We start from the raw sequence: 22,604 nt of genomic DNA on the forward strand, positions 1-22,604 counted from the left end.
AGCCAAAGTGAGTAGGTAAAATTAAGAACAAAATCTTTTTTTTATATATATAGTTCCCATCTGGTTAGGTAATACCTTTCAAAATTGAGTTCTTTTTTTTTTTTTATTTGGTTGCGTCAGGTCTTAGTTGTGGTGGCGGGCTCCTTAGCTGTGGCATGCAAACTCTTAGTCGCGGCATGCATGTGGCATCGTTTCCCGATCAGGGATCGAACCTGGCTCCCCTGCCTTGGGAGCACAGAGTCCTATCCACTGCTCCACCAGGGAAGTCCCAAGAACAAAATCTTATATAATAAACTAAAACTATATCAGGGACTACAGGCTCTCCGAGGAAGTGGAGGGCTGCAGTGATGACTGAGAAGGTCCATTCCTTCTATGCAGAGAGGAAGGCAAAGGGAAGGATCAGAGGTGCTGACAGTGTTGTGGGGAAGAAAATGTGAGCTTAAAAGCTCTTGTCAAAAACAAACAAACAAACAAAAACAAACAAAATAACCTTTCAAGACAAAGAGGACTTGGTTACTAACTCTGGTTTGAAAAACAAGAGCTGGAACTATGCTAGAGAAACAGGCCAAAGGCAGTTTATTTCTTCCCCTGTCTAAAACCAGAAGGCATACTTGTACTTTATGGACAGATCTGACCATAAGCCAACAATATGGGCGTGAACCCTCAAATTGTTTCATGGATGGGTCAACCCCAAGGACTGCTTTACTTACTCAGTGAAGCACTTTCCAAATATGTGCATTGTCCATATTTCCTCTTTATGAGAAATAAGGCTGTTTCATTTTTAAAAGTGCCCTGTTACAATACTACAAAACTATGGTAATCAAAACAGTATGGTATTGGCATAAAAACAGACATATGAGAATAGAGAGCCCAGAAATAAACCCACACACCTTCAATCAATTAATCTTTGACAAAGGAGGCAGGAATATACAGCAGAAAAAAGACAGTTTCTTCAGCAAGGGGTGTTGGGAAAGCTGGATAGCCACATGTAAATCAACGAAGTTAGTACATTCCCTCATACCATATACAAAAAATAATCTCAAAATGGTTTAAATACTTAAATATAAGACATGACACCATAAAACTCCTAGAAGAGAACATAGGCAAGACATTCTCTGACATAAATTGTAGCAGTGTTTTCTTGGTCAGTCTCCCAAGGCAAAAGAAATAAAAGCAAAAATAAACAAATGAGGCCTAATTAAACTTAAAAGCTTTTGCATAGCAAAGGAAACCATAAACAAAATGAAAAGTCAACCTACAGATTGGGAGAAAATATTTGCAAACAATGCAACCAACAAGGGCTTAATTTCCAAAATATACAAACAACTCATACAACTCAATATCAACCAAACAAACAACCACATCAAAAAATGGACAGAAGACCTAAATAGATATTTCTCCAAAGAAGACATAGAGATGGCTGACAGGCACGTGAAAAGATGCTCAACATTGCTAATTATTACAGAAATGCACATCAAAGCTACAATGAGGTATCACCTCACACCAAGTTAGAATAGCCATCATCAAAATGTCTACAAATAACAAATGCTGCAGAGAGTGTGGAGAAAAGGGAACCCTCCTACACTGTTGGTGGGAATGTAAATTGGTGCAGCCACTATGGAGAACAGTATGGAGGTTCCTTAAAAAACTAAAAATAGAATTACTATATGATCCAGCAATCCCACTCCTGGGCATATATCCAGAAAAGATGAAAACTGTAATTTGAAATGATACATGCACCCCAATGTTCATACAATAGCCAAGACATGGAAGAAACCTAAGTTTCCATCAATGAATGAATAAAGAAGATGTGGTACATACATACAACGGAATATTACTTAGCCATAAAAAAGAACGAAATGTCATCTGCAGCAGCATGGATGGACCTAGAGATTATCATACGAAGTGAAGTAAGTCAGACAATGACAAATATCATATGATATCATTTATTTGTGGAATCTAAAAAATGATACATGTGAACTTATTTACAAAACAGAAATAGATTCACAGACATATAAAACAATCTTATGGTTACCAAAGGGGGAAAGGGAGAGAGAGAAATTAAGAGTTTTGGAGTAACAGATACACAGTATTGCATATAATGTAGATAACCAACAAGGACTTACTATATAACACAGGGAACTATATTCAATATCTTGTAATAAACTATAATGGAAAAAAAAATCTGAATTTGAATCACTTTACTATACACCTGAAACTAACACAACATTGTAAATCAACTATACTTCAAAAAAATTAAAAATTAAAATAAAAGTGCCCTGTTGAGGTGGAACAAGTTGAGTTTGGGGCTTTTCTTTAAATCAGTACAACTAGGAACTGTTCTTGATTATGTCCTGGTTTGGCTCTATTTTCTCAGATAAAATCACCCAGCTCCCTAACTTCTGACCTTTTCTTGTGGAACCAATGGCTACCATATTGGCTATATTACGTTTTTGGGAGGAGATCTTGTGTGCTCTGCTGCCTATCTGATGCCTGCATATCCCATATCTGGTACTGCAGTGACAGAGGGGACAGTTTGTGTGGCAGAAAGAAGAGTTTTGTTCACAGAAGACCTGGATGTAGAATTTAGATGTAAATCTGGCATTGATCATTTTTGTAAAAAAATTTTATTTATTTATTTTTGGCTGCATTGGGTCTTCATTGCTGCACGCAGGCTTTCTCTAGTTGCAGCGAGCCAGGATGCTCTTCATTGTGGTGCACAGGCTTCTCATTGTGGTGGCTTCTCTTGTTGTGGAGCACAGGCTCTAGGCTCAGGAGCTTCAGTAGTTGTGGCATGCGGGCTCAGTCGTTGTGGCTCCCGGGCTCTAGAGCACAGGCTCAGTAGTTGTGGCGCTCAGGCTTAGTTGCTCTGTGGCATGTGGCATCTTCCTGGCCCAGGGCTCGAACCTGTGTCCCCTGCATTGGCAGGCGGATTCTTAACCACTGCACCACCAGGGAAGCCCCTGGCATCGACCATTGACCGACTGTGTAGCTTGGTCATTTAACTTCTCTAAGCCTCAGTTTCCTCTTTGTATGAGACTCATAACACCTACTTTCAGAGTGATTATGAGAGTTGAAGTAACATATGGAAAGGCCCTGACACATAATAAAGATTTAAAATAGTAATATTACTATTTGATGTCTTATTATAGGAGAAGGCAATTCTGGACCTAAATACTAAAGAGAGGATTTTTGTTTTGTTTTGTTTTTTAATCAAATCATGACACTTAGACTTCTAATTGTCTGACCAGGGAATCAGCCCCAATGTGTATAAGTTACTATTTTGAGAAAATCAGTAAAATAATATGGGGACTCTGCTCATAAATTTAATTAGTTGAGTAGGCTCTTCATCATTTTGGGCTTCAGCATTACCACTAGGGAAATGGATAATGAGATCTTTTCCCTATTTACTTCGAATTAAGTTCTAGACAAAAGTAATTTATTAGACAACTAATCTTTAACAGAGAAAAATTTTTTAAATAATAAAAATGAACTTTTAAAAATTGTTGTTTTGTTATGACAAGCAGAAGGGCTCCAGGGAAGTGCAGATGAATAGGCTACATTCTTAAATGAAAAAGGAGGGGGGGAGTGGGTGGGGAAAGAAAAAAGTTGGTTCAAGCTATTATTTCCTACTTTAGAGCTATGTGATTTAGAAAATGTCAGTTAAACTAGTTTTTAGTGTAGCAAATGAATCTGGTTCTAAAGACTGCAGTCCCCTCCTCTTGTAAGCAGTAAAGGATTCTTTCCTGAGATCTGAAGGGTTAATCCAGCAGTGTAAACATCCCTCTATCCTTGGATTCTGATCCTCAACTTGTTCTTTCATGAATTTCAACTACCTAATTTTACTTATTTATTTTTCAATCAAGTAAAGTTAATCAAACCAGTCATCTTTATAGGTAGACATATTTTCATCTCATCTGGAGTTAAAGTTAATTCCAACTTGTTTTTAAAGAAAGTCAATGAAAGTCTGTTTACAGAACCATTTTCCTTTTGGCCGGTATTTTTTTTTTTTTTTTTTTTTTTGCAGTACGTGGGCCTCTCACTGTTGTGGCCTGTCCCATTGCGGAGCACAGGCTCCGGACGCACAGGCTCAGCGGCCATGGCTCACGGGCTTAGCCGCTCCGCAGCATGTGGGATCTTCCCGGACCGGGACACGAACCCATGTCCCCTGCGTCGGCAGGCGGACTCTCAACCACTGCGCCACCAGGGAAGCCCCAGGCCGGTATTTTTGACTCTGCAGTGTTCACAGGTGAATGTGGACCAGCTATAGTGCTTTTACCCTTGCGATCATCCACTATCACCCACTCTAAAGTCAGCTGCATGGACGAGTAGTTAAGGCAAAGCATTGTACTGATGGATTATAACCAGCCCCTGACTTCAGTTTCCAGTTACTCCTGAGACACGCTCTTAAACTGAGCCAGACTCACTTACCTCAGCTGGATGTGTGGGCTGTAACTGGGTGTGACTGTATTTGCCTTGATGATAACTGCTTAATAATAACTTGGCTAAAATTTGCTAAATCATTTGTTTAAACAGGTCCTAAATGCAAAGTGCAATACAGATGATTAAAGCTCTTTGTTAAAATTATTCATATGCTTAGGAATACAGGGCTAATCATATACACACATATAGATGTGTACACACATTTCTAGATTCATACTCTAAATATATATCTATATCTATCTGTGTGTGTATCTCAAGCGAAATACATATTTCTTTTGCTTGGGTCTCAAGCTTATCATAAAATTAGAAATTTATTATGATTTAAGCACCTTTATCAGAAGTATTTATAAATTATAAAGATTTAAGCATGAAAATAATTTACATCTTTATAAGTATTTGCAGTTTTGGATACAAAGTGACCTCTCAGTTCAATTCAGATATAAGCCACTGAGTTACTGGGTCACTTTGGCAGCAAATCATCTGGCCTTTGGTGCCTTCAGCACTTCTCTGAGCTACAGCTTGCCTAAAAGGTTAATGAATTCACACTCTCAAAGTCCCTTGAGGTTTCCACATAATTGTATCATGTAAGTATTACAGTTTATAAAAGACATTGAAAATTTTTCTTTGTTCAAAGAGCACTTCTTTGGAGGTAGCAGTTAAATAGACTTCTTAGCAACAATAGCATGTTAATACATAATTAGGAATAGAATGATTGCGCATACAGTTAACACTAACATGTCCAAATCCACAGCATGACATAGTAGTTTGGTTTCCCCAACGCTTTAGAATTGGTCTATGAACAGAACATGTTTGTTCATTTCTTTAAAAAGTCAAAAGGGGTTATCAATCAACCTAACAGTTGTAAAAGATATGGTAAAAAAGAAAAAGAAATAGGCTCTTACCTATAAGCAGTGTTGAACACAGGGCCACTTGAAGCATTTTATAGGCCATGATCCTGTTTTGGAAAGAAAAGATTTATTTATTTTAATTTAGACTGAGCAAAGCTTTAGGGCATATGGGGTACTTTCCAGGAATATGAAGCATTTGCTGCATACCTGGAGGCCCTATGAGCTGAGACAATTCAGAGAGGCTGCTGCATGCATGAGATGGCCTTTTTATATAACTCCTACCTTTTTACCCTTTGGACTTTTTGAACTGACTTTTTACAGGCTGTTCTTATATGGGCTGTGTGTTTATTCACTAATTTTACCAGACTAATGTAATGTTAAAAAACATACCACAACAAAACAAAAAAGGTGAAAAAACTGGATCACTTACACATCGCTGTGGGGATAGAAAATGGTACAGTCACTTTGGAAAACAGTTTGGCAGTTTCTTACAAATCTGAGCATACAACTAACCATACAACCCAGCAACTGCACCACTAGGGATTTATCTCAGTGAAATAAAAACTTGTGGGGCTTCCCTGGTGGCGCAGTGGTTGGGAGCCCGCCTGCCGTTGCAGGGGACACGGGTTCATGCCCCGGTCCGGGAAGATCCCACATGCCGCGGAGCGGCTAGGCCCGTGAGCCATGGCCGCTGAGCCCGCGCTTCCGGAGCCTGTGCTCTGCAACGGGAGAGGCCACAACAGTGAGAGGCCTGCGTACCGCAAAAAAAAAAAAAAAAAAAAAAAATTGTGTTCTTACGGAAACCTGTATAAGAACGTTCACAGCAGCTTTATTAGTAATAGGCAAAAACTGGAAACAACCCAGATGTCCTTAACAGATCTACACCATGGATTACTACTCAGCAATAATAATATAATAAAAACTATTGATAGACACAAGAACTTGGATAAATCTCTAGGGAATTATGATGAGTAAAAATAGCCAATCTCAACTGGTTACTTCCTGTATGATTCCATTTATATAACCTTCTTGACATGACAAAATTATAGACGAAGAACGTTTTAGTATTTATTAGGGATTAGGGATGGAGGCAGTTGGGTGTGGTTATAAAAGGGCAGTACAAGGGACTCTTGTGGTGGTGGAACTATTCTGTATCTTGACTGGTGGTGGATTTGTGAACATAAACATGATGCAATTGTATCATCTTCTTAGATTCCACATGTAAGTGATACAAAATAACTGATTTACAAAACAGAAACAGACTCACAGACTTCGAAAACAAATTTTTTTAAAGATTTTTTTTCTGATGTGGACCATTTTTAAAGTCTTTATTGAATTTGTTACAATATTGCTTCTGTTTTGGCATGTGGGATCTTAGCTCCCTGACCAGGGATCAAACCTGTACCCCCTGCATTGGAAGGTGAAGTCTTAACCACTGGACCGCCAGGGAAGTCCCCCAAAACAAATTTATGGTTACCAAAGGGAAAGGTGGGGAGGAGGGATAAATTAGGAGTTTGGGATTAACATATACCCACCACTATATATAAAATAGATAATCAACAAGGACCTACTGTATAGCACAGGGAACTATACTCAATATTCTGTAATAACCTATATGGGAAAAGAATTTGAAAAAGAATGGATATATGTATATGTATAACTGAATCACTTTGCCCTACACTTGAAACTAACACACACACACACAAAACATGATAAAATTGCATAGAACTAAATACACCTCTCTCCATCTCTCTTACATACACACACACACGCACACACACACACACACACAAATGACTACATATAAGACTGAGGAAATCTGAATAGGATTAGTAGATATATCAATGTCAACATCCTGGTTGTGATACTGCACTGCATTATCGTTTTGTAAAACATTACCACTGGGGGAAGCTCAGTGAAGGTCACATGGGATTTCTCTGTATTATTTCTTACAAGTGCAAATGCTTCTATAGATCTAAAAATAAAAAGTTTAATTAAAAACAAAGGAATGTTTAACTGAGTGGTAAAATTTGCTTGTTTCCAACAAAAGTGTATAATGAATACAATCAGAACACTTTTTTTATTTTGATTTTTCAAAGAATTCCCTTTTTCAGTGGCATGATTAACAGTTAAATGAATAATTTCATCATCATACAGTTTATTTGTAACAGAAACTATGCATCTTTTAGCCAGTCTCATCAAGTTTGTGCAATATGTAACAAGTAAGGTGTAGGGATAGAAAAGTGGTAGGAGATGACTTTCTGGATGTTTACCTTTGAATCATAGAGTGTTTAGAAACCTGGATCTACCTAGCTGGGAGCTGTGCTTCCAATTACTGATGGAGGGCTTGGGAAGACAGGTATCTGGAAATAAGCACAGAAGAGTCTTGGCAGCCTATCCCATGTGTCCATCTAGAAAAGATTTTGTTGGTGCAACAGCTACTGCCACATTTCTGTAAGCCTCCTTGTTTATTACTTGATGGAGTGGTATAAATAGGCACCTGTGTGATAGACTAGAAGAACCTCAAGAAAACCAAAGGGAAAGTACTTTCTTGTTATTTAAAGTTTATAGAACCAAAGGAGAAATTCATCTTTCCCTCTTCTTCTCTTCTTTCCATCATTCTTCAACTTTTGACACCTAAAATGAGCCTTGTCTGGAGGAGGGATGGGAGCAGGGCTGCATCCTATCTCTTTTACTTCTTTCACAAAATGGGTCATTAGTTATTTTGGCTGAAGTGTATAATGCAAGTGTAAAGTAATAATAATTCTTCCATAAATTATATATACAGTCTCATTGAATCCTAGTGACAATTTTATGGTGAAGGTATCATCATTTTACAGATGGGTAAACTGAGGCTCAGAGAGATTTAATAACTTGTTGAAGGAGTGTCCAGAAATTACAGGGTGAAACTTTGAAGCAGAAGTAGAGCGCTGCTTGTGCTTAGAGGCAAAAGCCAGTGAAAGGAAACAAATTAAGGTGAATGTGACCCCAATTTGGCCCACAGGTGAAGGTGGCCTCAGCAACTCAGGTTCGCAAGGGAAGTAAAGGTATTTGATCCTTCATGGGCCAGAAAATCTTGTCCTTCCTGGTGAATGAAGCCATCTCTGATCCCCCCAAATCAGATTTGGCTGCTCTTTCTTACATTTGCGTATCCTTAGTACATAGGCCATCACTCCCTGTATTATGGTTATGTATGTACATTTCAATGTTCCTGAGTAGATTACACGCTTCTTGAAGGCTGGTGCTGCATCTTACTCCTATTTGTATGCCTTCAGCACCTAGCACAGGACCTTTCATACAATAGCTTCATATAATAGACCTCAATAAACATGATTGAACTTTGAACTTAATTGAATCAACTGATTCAAATTAAATTGAACTGCGTTAAACTGAGTCAGCATTTTCCTGCACTAGTCTATCAATATACAGCCTTATCCTACTGGCAGCAAAACAAAACAAAACAAAAAACAGAACTAAAATGTAGCTGTTTTGTTTTTATGTTAAGCTTTGGTTTTTGAAGTGTTCCCTATAACTTGTCTCTTCTTATGATCTATGAAAGAAAAAAGCTAGATCCATAAAAATTGGTAATCTTAATTATAAAGACATAGAAATGCTCTTGGAAATGAAACTGGAATATCTATATTTGAAAAACAGAAATATCAAGTGGCATGAATTAATGAAACTCACCAATGGAGTCTGTTTACAACTTTGATGCTTTATATTTAGAAATTATTACTTTAATATGGTCTGATAGACCTTGGTAATATCCCATGGCCTCTTCCATATCAGTGAAATATAAATGTTAGAAGAAAAATGTGTGAAATCAGATCTAATACTATAAAAAAAATTTTTTTAACAAGAAAATAAAGAAAATTTTATTCTACCAAGGAGCAAACTCAATTTAGTTTCTGCTCTGAGTCATGCTACAAATGCAATCAGACCCAACAAATTGCAAAGCTTTGTAGAATGCAATGCTCATGTATAAAATTCTGATAAGAAGTGACGGGGAGCATGGTACAGCCTAGCATGATTCAATGACATCATCAGCATCATGAAAAGGTGGAAGGTTAGTCAACGTGTTGAAGGAGAGGGTACTATCCTTTATAAACATTGTACTGAGCTTTCAGCAGCATTCAACCTATTGAAAATAAGCTGGTGATAGCACTCAGTTTTGTGAAGTTATTTGAGATTCTCAAAGAGTTACTACCTGAGAACAAAATTTTACCATAGCACCTGGTAAAGGGGTCAGTTTTAAACTGATTTGACTGCAAATGGGTTTGATATAGTTTGTATTCTAAGATAGAGTATTAACATGTCATTATTATCATGTCATGTCATTATTATCAGGTCAAACCTCTTAGAGGTACCATTTCCCTCCTAGGACTGAGGGAATAGCCCATTACACTCATGGTTTTGTTTTACATTTAGGCAGAGAATGACACAGCAACTATATCCCAAGATTGAATGAGAGTTTCTGTAGTTTGTCCTACGGGCAGAAAGTAGCTGTTGAGTGAGGCACAAGAAGTCAGATTCAGGCTCAGTTGGTAGAACGCAGAAACTATTTTTGAATTACTATGTAGAATATTGTTTTGCCTTGGAAGCTGGAGCTTTTGTTTTTGTTTTTTTTCTCCATTTGTGAGGAAAACAAAGCCCTGTTGTAGGCAAATAGAAGGTATAGTCTTTCTTTAACCTTTTCCCTCCACTTAAGTACACTATATTCCCTCTTGCCATCATAACTATTGACTTTTCAATGCTGTTGTCAGCACATGGGGGCAGGTACCCCCTCCCTTCATATATTAATAGCAGGAGCTGGATTCATTTGGTGATATTAGCTAAAATGTTGGAGAAAAGTATTCTGCTTTTGTATTCATTTTCAGTGTGACTTCTACAGATTTTAAAACTTGCTACAGCTTAAGATGCATTCGGTTTAATGTGGTTTGGTGAAGTTTAAGGACTTGCCTGATAGACTTCTCTTTTACTAGATGTAGGTGGTTCAGGGTCTTTGAAAGATTGGGCTGATCCTTCCTGGTTTGGGGAGGAGGGGAGAGCTCCCCACTGTCCAGGCTCATTGTCATCTTGAGATCTAGGCTACCCCTATTGTGCGGGGTTCCTCCGCCTCCCTCTTTCCCATTTATTTGTTAATCTGGACACCCACTATAGAGCAGTATGAAGACAGACAATGGGGAATTTACAGATTTATCCTTCAGGTGTTCCTTCACTCACCTATTTACCGGGCACTTCCTATGATCTAGGCACTTTTCAGAATCCATCTATTTTGAACACATTCCATATACATTGTTCCAAGTACTAGAGTTGTAAAGATATGTCAAACATTATTTCTTGTGTGGGAGATCATTTCAGGGAAAGTCTCCCAGTGAGGCCAACTGGATTTTTTCGTGAGGACAAATACAGTTGAGGGAGGAAGAAAATTCCAGGAAAGGAAAGAGGATGGGTATAGATCAAGGTGCTCAAATGGACACAATACATTAGTCAGCTGTCATTTGAGGCTATCACAATAACATCTGGGAATATTGTACCTAAGCAATCCTCTATGTTATTGATGTTCAATAATTTCAGTGATTTCTACTGGTTGTCACCATAAACAAATTGGAGTAATTTAAAGACGTGTCATCAATACAAATGTATACAGTCTAGCAGTTTAAGTAAAAATACCAATCTGTTTTATGATATGGTGTCAGAATCACACAACTTCTTGATTAAGCTTTGAGATAATGCATGCCAAGGCATTTTCCTCATTATACACTGAATAATTGATAGTTGATGATATGTGACATTTGTTGAGCGTCAGCAATGTGCTAGCTAGTTTACGGAGCACAGAACTATCAAGGGACCTTGCCCAATTGGCTCACTATCAAAACACAGTCTGTCATTTGCTATGTCTTCCATGCTCCACTAAACTAAAAGCAAAGAAAGCATTTCTTGAGAATCACTGTAGTAGTGAATGGGGCTAGGTTTTTCTCTGCAGGTGGCTCTGTGAGCATTAGTATTAGTTTCATAGGGAAGCAATCTGTTCCCATGGTTCTGGTAATCTCAGAAGATAAACTTGATAATCTAGTGTAGATCTGAAGTAAAGGCTGTTCTATCATTTTATGATGCTTTTTTTTCTCTGCTGCAACCTGTAATTGAGCCCTTACCAGTGTGACTTACTCAGGATCAAAATGTAAGGGCATGTGCTTCGGTCTAGTGTATTGAAACAGCAGCTGGATTTTCCAGGGAAAGGAATAGCTTTAAAGGATTTAAAGTATTGCTTGAAATGCCTTGTTCCTTGAGGAAAAGATGGGGGAGTTAAGATATAGGAGGTTATGGATGAGGGCATTTGAAAATGAAACGCCATGGGTGGGGAGGCAGATTGGGGAGCATAAACAGAAAATCTTGAGTCCTGGGTTGGAAGGGGCAAGAGGTTAAAAGGAGAACATTTGTTGGCACAGTGGCTGCATAAGAATGGTAGAAATTGCTTCCCATTAATTGTTGTTGGGTGGCGGGTATTAGTTTGTAATATGCTAGAGCATATTACAGCTAGGGCATGTAATATGGCAGCTAGAGCTGCCATAGCAAATACCACAGAATGGGTGGCATAAGCAAAGGAAATTTATTTCTCACTGTTCTGGAGGCTGTAAATCCAAGATCAAGGTGTCGACAGACTTGCTTTCCTCTGAGACCCTTCGTTTCAGCTTTTCTTTAGCCTCCCTCTTGCTGCCTCTTCACATGGCTTTCCCTCTGTGCACGCACACATCCCTGGTGTCCTTGTCCTAGTCTCCTCTTCTTACAAGGACAGCAATCAGACTGAATTAGAGCACACCCTAACATTCTCACTTTAACTTAATTACCTCTTCAAAGGCCCTATCTCCAAATACAGTCACATTCTTAGATACTGGGGGCTAGGTATTCAACATATGAATACATAAAGTTTGGGGGGGATATAGTTCACTCCATAACAAGTTAGCAAAGAGAAAAACCTTCAAACTTGGGTAGTTTTGCTTTTCCCAACTCTTGTTTGTCCATAAGGAATAGGAGTATTTGGAAAGTTAACCAAAAATAGTGGATGGAGGAAGAGTCCCCCTGAGACTGTCAGCTGATGATGTTTTCCATGGTGAAATTGTTTTTCTCTCTTCAGTAAAAGAGAGGTTTGAGAAAGAGAAGAAATGCTCTCTCACAAGCCTCTCTTTCTGTCTTTGCTGATTCAGATTCCATCCTAGGAATTTAAAAATTGTTGAATTATTTATATCTCTGGGTCAACATGTTGAGGCTAATGTAAAATTTTAGTTCCTGTTCCCATGGAGGTTGACCACCAGGTTGATGGATACATTTCTTTTCCATGGAAGCAAACTGTATTGGGACAGGTATAAATGGGCAAGAGTGAATTAGGGAGCTTGGAAAGAGGCCTTTGTACCATGGCAGCACTGGTTTCATTTTTAACAGGCTATTCAGATAGAATTCATAAATTTCTCATGAGCCCTAAAACCAGATTATATGGTTTATTCCTGGTCATATAATAGGCATTAAATGCATTATTATAGTCATTTTTTGTTATCCACTGTAATATAGTTCTCAAGCAATCCTGAGAATATTATCCTTTGGAACTAGAAAATCAAATTTAGTGCAGGTTCCAAGGCTCCTGGAATTGTGATTATCCCCATACAGAGGGTTACTATAAGGAATAGAGATTTAACTTTTAATAGAGGTATAATGGCTTTCAATGTCCCAGTCCCCTTTAGGTCAGAGAGATGTCATATTCTCTACTGTCACCATCAGACTTTCTGCTCAGGATTAATCCTTTAGTTCCTCTAGATGAGAATTATGATGCCACAAAGAAGAGAACTTTAGGTGGGGATAAGAATGGAGGGGTAATCCTGAAAAGGAGGATGAGAAAAAGGAAGAGACTACAAACACAGAAAGAATAAGCATTAGGACTCAGTCTAAGATAATTAAACAAAGGTATTTTATGGTCTGATTGAGATACGGTTATAAAGACAAGACCATGACAGAGTTTGGGGTATGTTTGTGCTCTAGGGGAAAGTGAAAGACAGAAGAGGGGGTGGGTAAATGATCAACTATACACTATTTTATCATGCACATAGCTGCCTTGAAGAAACTTTTGAATACCTAAGTTATAAAATAATGTGAGGCAATATTTAATAAATCCAGCCAAGTCTAATGAGCCCAGTCCCTCAAACTCCTCAGCCTATGATGGCAAGCTTCTTTGTGGGGGAAGATCCTGCCAGTGGAAAGTTGATAATAATAATTACTTATCACCTCAGGTATTATGGGGATTTTTATCTATAAGAGTTAGGTACAAGAAAAAAGGAAATACCACTTTTGGAGTGGTGATATCCACTGCAAATATGACTTTTCAGTGGTGAGAGACTACCTAGGGATGGGGGCCCCTTAAATTATAGGGTGATTAGCTTTGGCAGGAAGTGATGTTCTGAATAGAGACAACAACCCAATTGACCAATTCGGTGGTTAGTGATCAGAGGGTAGAGAGTGCTTTTCCTAGGAATGGGGAGGAACAAGTGAGAAAGTTAAAGAGAAAGAAATAGCGCCCCCAAAGAAAGAGTGGTGGAGAGAAGCATGTTACAGAAACTGATACAAAGTCAGGAAGCCACTGTGAAAAGGATTCAGGCTCTAAATCAATGACTCACTTCCCACCCCCAACCTCCCTGTGCCACACTCAAACTGAATGATTTGGGGTGAAAAGGTGTGGAATTTGGAAACTCGAGAGATGTTATGAACTCTCAATCCCCACGTGCATACTTCATATCAAAGTCTGTTGGCATTTTTTGTTGATTAGATGTTTTCCAATAGCATTATGTGTTATCAGTCACCACACCCAGGAAGACGCTCCATCATTAACCATATCACTGGGATAAGGTGTAAGAGCAAGTTGCCTCTTCCGGACGGCGCTCCAGTCCCCATCCAAGGTAGGGATATCGAGAAAATACCTCTGAGCCAGAAGAGCAGGATGGCATCAGTGTTTGAACTGGGAACCTTGAAACTAGTTACTTCCACATTCAGCCCACATTCAGTAATTCCTCTCTGCCACACCATATGATTTCCCCCAGCAGTATCTGTGAAATGAAAGGCTTCACACCTTGTTGAGGAAATATGAGGCTACAAATAACAAGATGGTAGAGTGTTAGGCTGATGATAGATGAGCCCTTATATCACATCACAGGCTCATTTCTTCATTTACATGTTGGATTTTTTGCATTACTTTTTTGTTCTATTTATGGTAGAACAAAGATAATTGAAGTTCAACAGTAAAATAAAACCAAAAACTATTCTAAAACGGCTGTGCAGTTTTGATTGTAGACAAAATTTGTCCCTGCTCTAAAAACTTGTTTTTCATTACAACATTCTTTGAGCATACCTCAAATAACAGAAGTCTGGTGATTTGATATGGGAGGGATATGATAATAGTAAAAATAGTCAGCAAATTTTATATTAAAAACAAAAGTTTATTTAAGTTTCTGAAATATACCAGGCATTTCCTGGATGTTATTGTGGTATGTTCTTGGGTGGCGGGGGGGGGAGACAATACAATTATGGGTAAGAAAGGTCCCCAGACTGAAAATTGTCCATTGGAGAACATACAGGACAATTTGTTTCATTTCAAAGGTCTGCAATTTGAGTTAGATAAGAAATTTTAAGAGGTGGTTCTTTTTGCCACAGCAGGAAAAATGTGCTTACCTCTCCCTTTGAATTGTCAGTGATTCATTACACGTCTGTAACTGCTGTTCTCAAAGGTCAGGGTACGAGTCTTACTTACATGTGTGAGGTTTTTTCCACCTTTGAACTTTAAAAAAGACTCATTACAGAGTGCCCCAAAGATCAATGTGTGTTGTTTTATCACTTTGCATTCTAATAATGCACTAAGTTTGGCTATTTGCAATGATTTTTTTCTTTCTTTTTAATTTTTATTAGTTAGTTTCAGGCGTACAGCAAAGTGAATCAGTTATACATATACATATATCCACTCTTTTTTAGATTCTTTTTCCATATAGGCCATTACAGAGTATTGAGTAGAGTTCCCTGTGCTATACAGTAGGTCCTTATTAGTTATCTATTTCATATACAGTAGTGTGCATATATTAATCTCAATCTCTCATTTATCCCTCCCCTCCCCTTTACCCCCTGGTAACCATAAGTTTTTTTTCTATATCTGTAACTCTATTTCTGTTTTATAGATAAAAGGGTTGTGTTGAAAGAAGATGGAACAAGTTTGAGAGGGATCTGGACATATTATTTCCCCTTCATTTTTAAATGGACAAATCCCAGGAAATACAATTATAAAAAACACTGTCTTGACTTCTCAGGGTGAGGCTATTGTATAATTCTAGGCAGCCTATTGAGTTGATATACAGCCTCAATTCACAAATTAGACATCCGTATGTAAACGGGGGTTCAGGAGGGAAAATTTATTTGCAGATTTTTTTTGATCAGTCTTGACAAATATTAACTCATAGCCACAAAATTCGCATTTCCCCATACATTCACCTGAGTGTGTCTCTTTTCTTCCTGGTATCTTTAACCAGCTTCTCCCATTCCCACGAACTTCTCAGCCTCTGACTTCAGAGGCACACAAGGCTCAATAACTTCACTAATATTTTCCATAACACAAAATTACATTTTGTTGAAAAATGACAACCTGTTGTTAGCTAACTCCATTGAAGACAGGAAAACCACATATTTATTTAAAGTGTAAGACAATACTCTACTTGGATGTGCTGTTTGTTTCATGCGAAATCCTAACGTGACAAAAATGAACTCATTCTCTTCTACCTTTCAAACTGGTAATTTGGGGTGCCTTACCCAATACTGTCAACGGCAAGACCATCTCCCCAGGACTTCAAGCTTAAAACCATGGAGTAACTTTTGCCCTTTCTTTCTTTCCTGCTTCCCTCAGACCCCTGAAGGACTAGGTTAAGCCAACCAAACTTGTATTTTCTCCTTGCGTTTACTAGTATCTTGTGGTCCCATTTAGGAATGCCCACTCCCAGGTTTTCCTAATAGCGACCTTTCTTATTCATCTCTTTCTCTCCATGGGCACCGCTCCCGTCCTCATTTCCACGGTTTCTTCTCCACTTTATTGCAAGTCTTCCAGAGATGACCTTTATGGCTACCTAAACTATCAGGGCATCCAGTTCATCTCTTTCCCACATAGTATCAAATTCTCCCCAGCTCAGGAGGCTGTTTCTCACTTTCTACTACAACACTCTGCTAACTAGCCTTCCTGCTTCCGGGCTTGAACTCCTCCAACCTAGTACTCACATGCAGCCAGAGCAATCCTTACAAAGCCCAAATTCATTCATAGCCCTCCATTGCTGGAGGCCTGACTCTGGTTTCCAGCCCCCGCAAGATCCACTCCAAATTCTTCAGTACAGCATTCAGGGTCCACCATGACCTGACTCCCACTTCCTTCCCAGTCCTCTTGAAGCTTGCACCCCCTCCTCTCCTGCCCCACTTTGTGCCCCTCACTCCAGACACAGTGAGCTGCCCATTGAGTGTCTGTGTAGCTTCACATTTTTCCTTTTTTCAACTGAGCACTCTACCGAAAATGCCAGTCCTGATTCTGTTCACCCAACAAGTATAAGATCATCTTTCAAGGCACTGGTCAAGTGCCATCGCTTCTTTGAAGTCTCTCCTAACCCACCTCCCTCCTTGGAACCCAAACTTCTCTCACAGGACCTGTAACACCTTCATGCACGAATGGAGGCTTTAAAAGTCCATCAGTGTGGTGGAAACTGTGCATCATTTCCCTTAGTCTCCAAGCACCTTCTCTCTAATCCCTCCAGTTAGAGAGACTGAAACACTAGAAACTATACTTAGATTTTGTCTTGTTTTGCTGCTACTAGGCAGGACGTGGGATGTGATTGCGCAGAGGCGGTGGCCACCCTCAGCATTCCTGTACGTGGAAACCGCCCTCACGTGTAGCTGGAGGCAGTTGCGACAGTGGCATCAGGAGACTGCTGCCCTCTGTTCTGAAGCTTCATGGTGTGAGGCTGAATTCAACTGTCCTGTGGTGGGCCCCTGACTCGAGCTCTACCATCTCTTCCATGGATTTTGTCAATATCCATTTCCCTGCATCATATTACTTGGTGTCTGACGTATGCAGAATGGTTTCTGTTTCCTACATTGAAACCTGATACACTCTGCCTCTATTAAACTGTAACCAGAAACGTGATATTTGTATTTTTATATTCTTGGAACCTACCATGGAGCTGGCTCTCACCAAATGAATGACTGATTTACTGCATGAGCCAATAATGGCTCAAAATTATACATCACTCTAAACATAAATTTCACCCCGACACTCCAACTTCTCTTTAATGCTCTCCTCCCTTATCTGGCCAACACTGTCTCTTCCTGTGCTTTAGTCTAACAACTCTAGTTATGATATTCTGTATACACACACATGTCTTGCCTCTTCCTCTCTCTCTTTGTTCTAATGGCTCCTGCAAGGGTCTTCCTCTCTACTGACATTTACCACTTCTGTCAAGAAAAGACTTATAAATCACAGTTCATAACAAATAATCTTCTGCTGATGCCCAGTGATGGAAAGAAAGTATGCTTCTGGTGCTTTCTGGCATTATGCTTTGTCTTTATTTCTATTGGTTAAGAACAGTTTTGGCTACAAGTAAAAGAAAATCCAATTATAATTACTTAAACCAATAAAGTTTTGTTTCATAATGAAAACTCTGGAGGTGAGTGACTTCTGGCTTTGGTTTAGTAATTCAAGAATGTTTGGGACTGCTTCCTGCAATTCTCTTGACTTTCCCTCATGGATGCAAATGACACCTCAATATCCTGTAATTGCACCTGTATTTAAAGCAGAAACAAGAAAGAAGGGAGGTAGAACCAGCCGCGACTGTGCCTTTTATCTAGTGGTTTTCTAGAAACCACTCAACACATTTCTGCTTTTATCTTATTCAAGAGTAGTAAGTCAGATGGCCACCTTTGCTGCAGGGGAGTCTAGAAAAGTAAGTCTTCAACTTTGATAGTAGAAAGAGGAGAGTTGGGAAAATGGCTAGTGGGTTAGCCAACCCAGAGTGAATACCATATTTTCTAACTCATTTAATACCATCACTATTCTTTGAGCAAGTTTTGGGCCTCATATTTTCCACCGTCTCCAGGGATGCTTATCACAGTGCTAAATATTTGGGAATATAAAGATGGTCAATTATATGGGTAACAGAATTTCTATAATGAAAACCCCACCATTGTCTAACCTGGAGTAGATTGGAAGAGATGAAAACACACTGACTAGGTTCACACAAAAGCAAGAAAATGAGCCATAATGGTGTGAGGTGCTTTCAGAGACATTTCATTATTATCGATTGAGGGTTATTGGCCTCTTTCAACATTATCACCTTAATAGCATTTGTTTTCTGTGTTTATTATCTTAGGACGATGTCACTTCTTATAGTTCTTGGGAGATGGCACACCGTTGTGCATGGTTGGAAGGTACAAGTGTCCGTTTTTTATGTTTATAAACTTTGTTTTGTGTTTAAACATGTTTGTGTAGAGTAATGAAATGTTGGTTCATACAAAGTTAAGCGAAAGGGGGAAAGTGGAGTTTGAAAAATTTGAGCCGCCATTTGTGACTAGTACATGAATGTTGCAAAGCTGAAATGTTTGGTTAGGAAGAGCTGAAGAGTCTCATATCCCAAATTGACTGTTCTCAACATCAGGATCAACCATAAGATAAGCAGATGATGTTCTCATTTTAAATTTCTCCTCCCTGTTATTCCCTAGTATTTTTATCATGAAGTAATGTTAAAATGAATACTGAGGCAGGGCTGAGGGGGGTGGCTGAGACAGGCAATCCCAAAAGTATACGTTAAAGAGGAAACAAATTGCCTTTATGACAGCAGAGTGGCAAAGCAGAGTTGAAATGGGGAAAAAGGCTTTTGGTGGGTTGTGCACAATGACCTCAGGGCTCTTTTTCAGCACCATCTAATAGATCCCTCCCGTGTGTCTGTCATCCAGGCCAGCTGGAAATGTCTAGTGCTTTGGGACTGCCCACTTACTGTAGGAGGGCTCTGCTCAGATTATTAGACGGAGTGCTTCTGTGATAATCACACCCTTCCCTCTGGTAGAAATTAGGTATTACAGCCCATTACTAATTATAGGCTAGTGGCTCTGGTGCCCTCCCAAAAGTAAATTTCTTTGAGGTAGCGGCTGGAAATTGGGGGTAATAAAATAAATCCAGGAGAGGCTTGTCAAGCTTTTCTTACCCATAAAATGAAAATAAAATATCATACTTTCATTGAAGTTCTATGAAAGGAAAGATGGGAAAGATAGCTCACGTTCCTTAGGAAAGAGAATTTTGCTATCAAAACACCGTCATAGCCACTGTTAAAACAAAAATGCAATCAGGAAAATTATTTGAAATGTTTGTGCTTACTACCGGTTTTCAAATTAGAGCACCATGTGCGCTTGGGTTGCCATTCAGATTCTCTCTTCCTCTACTGAGTCTTACAAATGTAGTAACAGATAAACTTCTTTCTTTGGAAGTAGAATGAGTACCCCAAAACTGACATTGTTTTTCTTTTTTTTTGTGAGCCTCATTGCTTGTGTAATGCCTGGAAATCACAAACACATCTAGTCCAACTTCTTTATTCCATAGATGCTTGTTTCTGATTTTAAAACTCTCATATAAAACATCTGCTGAGTACTATCGAACTACCTTATTTGCAAGTCATAGTACCTTAGAATGAATGAGTTTGAACACTTAGAAGTCAACTAGGCCTACTAATTTGTCATCCCAGCCAGCACCTTTCCCTAACACATCCTTGACAAATCTTGTTTCAGCTCAGGGTTTGGTGACTCAGTGCTTTGTATCCCCTTTTGGACAGCTGGCATACACAGCCCTTCCTTATATTTATCCCCAATCCCCCTCTTTCCACCTTCCACTTGCCCAATTCTGTCTTTTGGAACAATACAGAATGTCTATTCTTTGAATCGCGCCAGCACATCAAACAATTGAATGGCAGCTGACAGGTGAAAAAGGTTCTCACGGAACACAAGCCTTCACATTCTGTTCTGATTGCCTTTAGTTCTTCCTTCCTTTCTCTCTCTGGCTGACCGCTTTTCTTCTTTCTTTCCTTCAACTGGAGAAAACACAACCCAAGGGACACGGGTAAGTGCTGGGGTGAGAACACAAAGGGCCTTGACCTCTGCTGTGTAACAACCGCAAAAGGGAAACTATCCATTTTCCTTCCCTACCGTCCCCAGCTCCCTTACCGACCTCGCCTCCCAGATTCTTCCCATTCTGTGTGTTTATGTGTGTATGTGTGTGTGCGATCATTTCTGATCGAATTCTAGCCCCAGCCCTGGGCTCCATTTTCCAGTTGGGGAATGATAGAAAAGAGTGTTTAGTAAGGTTACGTAAACCTCAATTCGGGAAGAGGAGCCTAGCCCAGACGCCTTATCACCAGGTGGATCCAAGATCAGGACCAGACTTAACTTGCCAGACACTCGGGCCCACAGCGCAGGGTGAGCTTCGCGCTCCGGCCACCAGGGGGAGCGCGTGCTCGCCGAGCCATGTGTCTGCGCAAGGGCGTGGGCGTGGACGTGGACGTGGGCGTGGAGATGGGCGAAAGGCTGCTGGGTCTGTCGTCTGGGTGCCCGAGGGCCGCGCGGGTCGCGTTCCAGGCCATGGACGACAAGTATACCGCTCTGCGGCGGGCCCAGCTGAATCTGGACTTCATCCACGCCAACTCGTGAGTACCCTGGCGTAGCCGGAACGGGGGAGCCTGTCCACACAATGGAGACGTTTGTCCATCTCCTCATTCTACCATCCTGGCCTATCTCTAATGATTTCTCTCCCTAACACACTGACATTTTACAGATTAAATTTGCCCTCCAAAGAGTAATTTGTATTTATCGATTCCAGCCGCTGTTGCATCCTGAGTCTTTCTGAAAATGTAACCTCTATGAGGATAGGAATCTCACATTTTAGTTATTACCAGGGCACTGTTTCTTCTGTCAGGCCAGTAGCCCCTTTGGCTACTCTTTAGGTGTTATATTGAATATTCAGATTGCAGAGGCAGGTGACAGAGGTTTTCTTGTCCATCTGTTATTTCCAACAGAGCAAAGCATAGCAGTGAGTGCTGTGTAATTCACAGTGGTATGTTGAGTTTTTGGAACCTTTTAGTAATTTGTATTTACTGAAAGTACCGATTGATAGAAAGGATGCAGCAGATTTGAAACCACAGAAATGGAAATGTAAAGAAGCCTGGCCTTGCTGCTTGGGAAAAGCAGTGTAATTTTTACAGACAACAGAATAAAACAAACAGGCAATATTCAGCAGATATTTAGTTTTATCTTGTTATCATGGAGAATGATTTCAAGCTGGAAAGGATGGTACAAGTAGTTAAAAGTTAACAGGTAGAAGACAAATGAAGAAATAGCAATTTTGAGCAAGTTGAAAAATTATAAGCTGAGTGCTGGAAAGACTGTGAATTTTATCTTAGAAAAGTTCCTCAGCCTCAGTTTTGCATAGTTTCTATAGCTATTGCTCCCCAACCTCCCCCCTGCCACCATACTACCCCATTATCAGTTGGTGGTCTGGTAACTTAACAACAAAAGTGACAGCAGTGTGAAGCCACAGCAACAAAATCAGATACAAATTGGCATAGTCTCAGCTCCCAGAGATAAAATTCTTATCTGAGACTGGCCTCAGTAAAAACAGGAGTGATTTTTTATTCCTCCTTTGCTTCACCCCCACATCCAATCCATCAATCATCAAGTCCTCTTCATGCCACCTCTGTGTCTCAAATTCATCCATTTCTCCCCATCTCTACTGCCATCTCCCCTCTGGATTTCTCGTGGCCTCTAAACTAGGTTCTCTGCTTCCCCTTCTTGCTTCCCTATGATCCGTTTTCCTAAAAGCTGCCAGAGTGAGCTTTTAAAAACTTAAACCAGATGTGTCACTCTTCTTTTTTTTTTCTTTTTAATATTTATTTATTTATTTTTATTTTTGACTGCGTTGGGTCTTCGTTGCTGTGCGCGGGCTTTCTCTAGTTGCGGTGAGCTGGGGCTACTCTTCGTTGTGGTGTTCAGGCTTCTCATTGCGGTGGCTTCTCTTGTTGCGGAGCACGGGCTCTAGGCGCGCAGACTTCAGTAGTTGTGGCATGTGGGCTCAGTAGTTGTGGCTCACGGACCTAGTTGCTCCACGGCATGTGGGATCTTCCCGGACCAGGGCTCAAACCCGTGTCCCCTGCGTTGGCAGGCGGATTCTTAACCACTGAGTCACCAGGGAAGCCCCAAGGTGTGTCACTTTTCTTA

At 39.8% G+C, this 22,604-nt stretch overlaps 1 protein-coding gene across 1 annotated transcript in view; it reads left to right on the forward strand.

Moving 5' to 3' along the window:
* Window positions 1–22,604, forward strand: part of MORC1 (MORC family CW-type zinc finger 1) — a 350,504-nt gene that overhangs the window by 149,899 nt on the left and 178,001 nt on the right. Inside the window, exons 6-7 of the mRNA XM_067738944.1 lie at window positions 18,719–18,776; window positions 20,753–21,037. Of these exons, the coding sequence (XP_067595045.1) occupies window positions 20,859–21,037 (179 nt within the window). The 5' untranslated portion in view covers window positions 18,719–18,776; window positions 20,753–20,858. The remainder of the gene's footprint in view (window positions 1–18,718; window positions 18,777–20,752; window positions 21,038–22,604) is intronic.

The sequence above is a fragment of the Pseudorca crassidens genome, chromosome 5, assembly GCF_039906515.1.
Source record: "Pseudorca crassidens isolate mPseCra1 chromosome 5, mPseCra1.hap1, whole genome shotgun sequence".
Taxonomy (NCBI): domain Eukaryota; kingdom Metazoa; phylum Chordata; class Mammalia; order Artiodactyla; family Delphinidae; genus Pseudorca; species Pseudorca crassidens.